At 38.9% G+C, this 5,894-nt stretch overlaps 2 protein-coding genes across 5 annotated transcripts in view; one reads left to right on the top strand and one right to left on the bottom strand.

Moving 5' to 3' along the window:
* Positions 1-4,496, bottom strand: part of LOC123958584 (tryptophan 5-hydroxylase 1-like) — a 21,601-nt gene extending 17,105 nt beyond the window's left edge. Inside the window, exon 1 of the mRNA XM_046032033.1 lies at positions 3,616-4,496. The gene's annotated coding sequence lies outside the window, so the exon portion shown is untranslated. The remainder of the gene's footprint in view (positions 1-3,615) is intronic.
* Positions 3,612-5,894, top strand: part of LOC123958583 (AP-2 complex subunit alpha-2) — a 26,528-nt gene continuing 24,245 nt past the window's right edge. For 3 of the 4 annotated variants that reach the window (XM_046032031.1, XM_046032030.1, XM_046032029.1), the window contains exon 1: positions 3,612-3,897. In XM_046032031.1, coding sequence (XP_045887987.1) covers positions 3,831-3,897 — 67 coding nt within the window. In that variant the 5' untranslated portion in view covers positions 3,612-3,830. Of the gene's footprint in view, positions 3,898-4,212; positions 4,250-5,894 lie in introns of those variants that run through there. The other variant, XM_046032032.1, reaches the window with a different exon arrangement.

The raw sequence follows: 5,894 nt of genomic DNA, 5'->3' as shown, positions 1-5,894 counted from the left end.
TACCTGAGCATTGTTTCTGACCATGTCCATCCCTTTATGGCCACCATGTACCCGTCCTCTGATGGCTACTTCCAGCAGGATAATGCACCATGTCACAAAGCTCCAATCATTTCAAATTGGTTTCTTGAACATGACAATGAGTTCACTGTACTAAAATGGCCCCCACAGTCACCAGATCTCAACCCAATAGAGCATCTTTGGGATGTGGTGGAACGGGAGCTTCGTGCCCTGGATGTGCATCCCACAAATCTCCATCAACTGCAAGATGCTATCCATCAATATGGGCCAACATTTCTAAAGAATGCTTTCAGCACCTTGTTGAATCAATGCCACGTGGAATTAAGGCAGTTCTGAAGGCGAAAGGGGGTCAAACACAGTATTAGTATGGTGTTCCTAATAATCCTTTAGGTGAGTGTATATACAGCACAACATGTCTATGCATGCAGAAGATGCATTAGGATTTTCTGGGCTTTGGATTTACTAAGATCTTTGTTCATCATGAAACAAGCATGTGACACCTGTACAAATCTTTCTAATGTAGTAAATTACCAAAGTCGGAGTCTGATGTTACCTTCTATTCTTCTATAAATCTGTATCATCCTGCCATTTATTTATAAAAAGGCTAAATTTATATAGCCCTTTTATCCAAAGTGCTTTACAAGGTTTTTGGCGCTAATTCACCCATTCACGCACACTCTTACACACCAAGCTACCAAGCAGGGTGCTTGCCAACCGTCAGGAGTGTCTATGAAATAAATATCCAACAGTATTGTAGCTGTGTATCACCATTTCTGAATCTGTGAAAACATTACAAATGTATTTGTACAAATTTAATCAGATTAAATAATGTCAAATCTGATTTGTTGAAGGTTGCTCGAGGGGTTCCACAATGTTCAGTGCTTGGCCCACAACTGTTTCTACTATATAAATGACATTTGTAAAGTGTCTAAATTGTAAAATTTTATATTTGCTGATGACAAATGTATTTTTCCAAGAGCAATATAAGCTCTGGGAAAAGTTTGGAACAGCAACTGAATGCACTGGAAACGGAACTGAAAGTGCTGAAAGACATGGTTTGATATTAACAAGTTATCACTGAATTTATTAAACTACTTTTATAATATTTGGTTATTGCCAATTCAGTAGTCAAGATAAATCTATGATCAGTGATGCTGGAATAAAGAGATTTTCTGGGTGTGATAACTGATCATAAATTATGCTGGAAACCACACATTAATAATGTGTATAAAAACAAAAATGTCTAAAACCTTTGCATTATTATATAAAACTAAGAATCTCTTGAATCAGAAAACACTATATATACTGTATTGTTCTCTTATTGATCTATACATTACCTAGTGTGTGGAGGTGTGGGGAATCACATATAAAAGCAACACCAATCCCAAAAATCGACCTGATTATTATGAACTAACCAATGCACCATTTATTAACTTACAGGCTTTAAAATGTTTTGATTTATTGATTATAAAATTAAACAGATAATATATAAAGCACAAAATAATATACTTCCTCAATATATTCAGAGGTTTTTCGAAATTAAAGAAAGCCAGTATGTCTGCTGTGGAATCCTTCAGGTTTCTGGATTCCACTATCTCCCAGGACCTGAAGTGGGAGCCCAACAACTTCACTATCAACACAGTCATCACAGTGTGCAATAACCCAGTAACTCTGTCTCCAATCAGCCACCTGTTTACTGGTTACCACTTATTGTTTAGTCATCATTCTCTATTTCAGAGATGTTCGTACTGTTCATATTGTCATTTTGTATATTGTATATACTATATACCAAATCCACCTACCTCAAGTACATAACACCTGCAAATAATACTTATTTATTCCATTCATCCATTTCCGACATGTACATAATAATAATGGTAATGATCCTCGCGACCCTGTATGCAGGATAAGTGGTTGATGAATGGATGGATGGTAACGATAATTTACTCCTGCATCCTTTGTACTATGTCTTAATCTGTATATTGGTTTTGTTTATAGTGTGTATATATGTGTTCTCTATACTGTAGCCTGTGTCTGATTTTATTATTGTATTATTTTACAAGTATGCACATCGTGAACATTGTACAATCCTAAGTCAAATTCTTTTTATGTGTACACATACCTGGCAATAAAGCTGATTCTGATGAACTAAGGGGAATAGGTGTGTTTAAAAAAACAAGGGTAAGGACAAACATAAAAAAACAGATCCATAGACCTACCCGTTGGTTGCAATATAATTTTTCTCAATAACAATAACAAATATTCAATATTTCATCAATAAATGTTTGATTTCATTCATCTGAATTACAAATGAATTTGCACTTAATTGTTCTATTAAGATATTAATTTTGTTGAGGAAAAAGATTTACTAATCATCTTTGTTGAAAAAAAGGTTTTATCAGAATCACTTTGAATATTGTACCTCAGATTTGTGAGTGATCCACAGTTAGGCATCAAGTGTTTGTCATGTTTTAGACATAAGGATTGGTTAAAACCACAGCTAACCATCTGATTTCTTCAACTTTCACTGCCTTTAAAATCTGCCTTTAAACTTGAAATAATGATTTGTCATTTATCGTGATAATTATTGATATCAAATGGTATGAAATGTTTTTATTGTGATAAAACTTTGGCCATATTGCCCAGCCTTAGGTATGTGCTGCTCTCTGTGTGTGTGTGTGTGTGTGTGTGTGTGTGTGTGTGTGTGTGTGTGTGTGTGTGTGTGTAGTGGTTATTATGAACAGACTCATTTGTTTGACCAATGTTTTGCTCCCCAGGTTAATTCCAGTTAACTTTAGCCTATTTATCAGGAGTTTATCTGATTTGATTGATTAATGATCTAATTTGAGTGTCTGGCCCACAGGCAATGTAACATTACCATGGATGTATAAAGATAACGTCACCCCTTGGCAGACGGCATGAAAAACCTGGGGCCTTTCTCATTTCCCTATTTTGTACCTCGTCGATCCTCCGTCCTCCTTCCTGTCACCTGGAAATTGATCTCAGTGCGCCATCTTGAAGGACATTTCAATTCCTAAAATGCACCTTGAGGATCGAGGAGGTTTGCTGCAGGAGCTCTAATCGAGGAAACACAGGTGCATCCTTCATGGAAACCTTTTGGCAGCCGTGACGTTTGAAAGAGGCGTGGCATACAGCAGGAATATATAACCCATAACGAGCAGGACTCTACAGTGTTCTTTTGTATTCACAAGTTGTGTTAGTTATAAGTATTTGAATATACAAATATAAAATGTTTTCACACATTCATGGTGATGCCCCAGCTACCATAGGCTACTATTGTCTCTATATTGATTCCATAGGAAAGGAGGGTTTTATTCATAGAATTAGGCACACACTGGGAATTCAAATATTTCCCCTTACAACACTGCTGGACGATGGGGTACTTCATAAAGTGGAGACATAAGGAAATAGCACACTTCCTTAAAACCACATCTCGCAAGGTTTATCTCTCAGATGGCAAAAGTAGTAATGTCGATACTACTCCAATGGGAGGCAGCAATACACTAAATGTTGCCTAGTCTGCTGGAAAAGAAGAAGAAGGAGGAAAGCAGACTGTTGTTGTTGGTTGTTACTCACATGTTTGGAACGCAGCCCTCCTTTAGGTTGTAGTGTAGCTCTGGATGTATTGAACGCAGCCGCAGCTTGTCTGTTCCTGTCCCCGTCACATATCGGGGCTCCCTGTACCATACACGCTTGCTTGTTAGCAAACTTTGAAACTAAGTAACCCTATATAGTTACGCTATATTTTGAATACAGAAGAGAAACCGTCACATTAACAAGGCGTGAACAAAATGCCTGCAGTCTCTAAAGGGGATGGGATGCGTGGCCTGGCCGTGTTCATCTCTGACATCAGGAACTGTAAGTTTGTTGATCGCATTCATAAACAGTTCTTGGTTATGCTAGCAACAAGCTATCTGGTGTAACAAGGATCAACATTAGCGATGTGATTTTGAGAACATGCAAAGGAGTGTCTCTCTTTCCCTTTCCACCCACAATTTAGTTAACTTTAACGTATCAGCGTGGTTTTTAGACAACCCCTCAGCTGGCCTACACTAGCTAATTAACGTTAGCCGCTAGCTTTCAGTTGAAAACGTCACGTCGAAGGGCGTGGACCACCCAGCTAATTTAACTGGAGAAAACTCCAAACTGGCAGACTACAGGGAGTCATAAAGTTAGTTTGTAAATAGTCCCCTGCCATTAATCCAACGAGGTAAACACAATTCATAATTTTTGGTAAAACTTTGCAACTGACAGTTTGACTAGTTTCACTTAAGTTACTTTGTGATGAATATTTCAGATAACGTCAACAGGACGTGCACAGAAGTTACAGTCTGTGGTAATGTACAGTGGCCTTAAACCGCCGAACTAATGTAGACTTTAAAGGTGGGGGCCTGTAAGTTACTACAAAGCAGGATTTGAGGTTTGCAGGTAACTCAAGGTGTAACGTTAACCCGATGTTTCAGTCCTACGACGGTAGTTTACTTTTTACCGGGGTACATCACCATGGTAACTAATGCTGAACGTTAATGTAAGAAAACGACATACAGCCGCTGCAGATTAAAGGCTAAAATTGTCATACACGGCATAAGAATACATCCAAGAAACAGATTAATTTAATGGAGAACACAAATGTAATTACAGTCAAATCTACGGGCATTATCTAATGAATGGTAGTGATATTATAACGTTAAGCCTGTTGACTTTCACATTCACACAGGGTGATTTTCCTTTTTCTTGCATTTGTTAGCTGCAGCTGTGTTGCTTTTAGCCTGGATTATGTGTTTAACTTCTTTTTATTTGTCTAATATTACAGTTTTCTTTATGTTTGTAAAATATAACGCTCTGCTGCCAGTAGACTTACCCATGTCCAGCGATTGGTCATCTGCTGCAAACACCGGCTCCTTTCATGTGAGCACGCTCATATCTGGATTGGGAAAGTTGGGTTTACTTACTGGAAAATAACAAAATATTTGAAAAGTTTCAATCTGGTTTCAGGAAGTACCACAGCACTGAGACTGCCCTGCTTAAAGTCACCAATGACCTTTTAATGTCTGCTGATGAAGGCATGTGCTCAGTCCTGGTACTCCTGGACCTTAGCGCTGCTTTTGACACCATTGATCACAACATCATGTTAGACAGACTGAGGCACTGGGTGGGGATCTCTGGTACTGCCCTAGAATGGTTTTCATCCTACCTGTCAAATAGGAAGTTTTGCGTGCCTGTAAACAACTATGTCTCATCGTTCTGTCCAGTTAAATATGGTGTGCCGCAGGGGTCTGTCTTAGGACCCATTTTGTTTTCCTTGTATCTGCTTCCCCTTGGACACATTATCCATAAACATGGCATTTCTTGTCATATTTATGCTGATGACACACAAATATACTTGCCCGTCAGATCCACAGACCCTGGAATGCTGAGTTACACGCCTTCATCTCATCACGCCTGGATTATTGCAACAGCCTTTTCACCTGTTTAACCCAAAAATCTATTGATCGACTCCAGACTGTCCAGAACTCAGCTGCCAGGCTTTTAACCAGAACAAAGAAATATGACCACATTACTCCTATTTTAGCTTCATTACACTGGCTCCCAGTGTGTTTTAGAATTGACTTTAAAATTCTATTGATCACTTTTAAAGCTCTTCATGGCCTCTCGCCTTGTTATATTTCTGAACTTTTAGTCCCATACGCACCAGCACGTACCTTGAGATCCTCGGGCAGAGGTCTGCTGTCTGTTCCAGAGTCTCGACTGAAAACTAAAGGGGACAGAGCGTTTGCTGTCAGGGCCCCGAGGCTCTGGAACAGCCTGCCTGAGGAAATCAGGTCGGCTGAGTCAGTGAACTCTTTTAAGTCCCT

Source organism: Micropterus dolomieu, linkage group LG20 (genome assembly GCF_021292245.1).
Source record: "Micropterus dolomieu isolate WLL.071019.BEF.003 ecotype Adirondacks linkage group LG20, ASM2129224v1, whole genome shotgun sequence".
Classification (NCBI taxonomy): Eukaryota; Metazoa; Chordata; class Actinopteri; order Centrarchiformes; family Centrarchidae; genus Micropterus; species Micropterus dolomieu.
The sequence above is the reverse complement of the archived record's forward strand: the minus strand, read 5'-3'. Positions and strand labels throughout refer to the sequence as shown.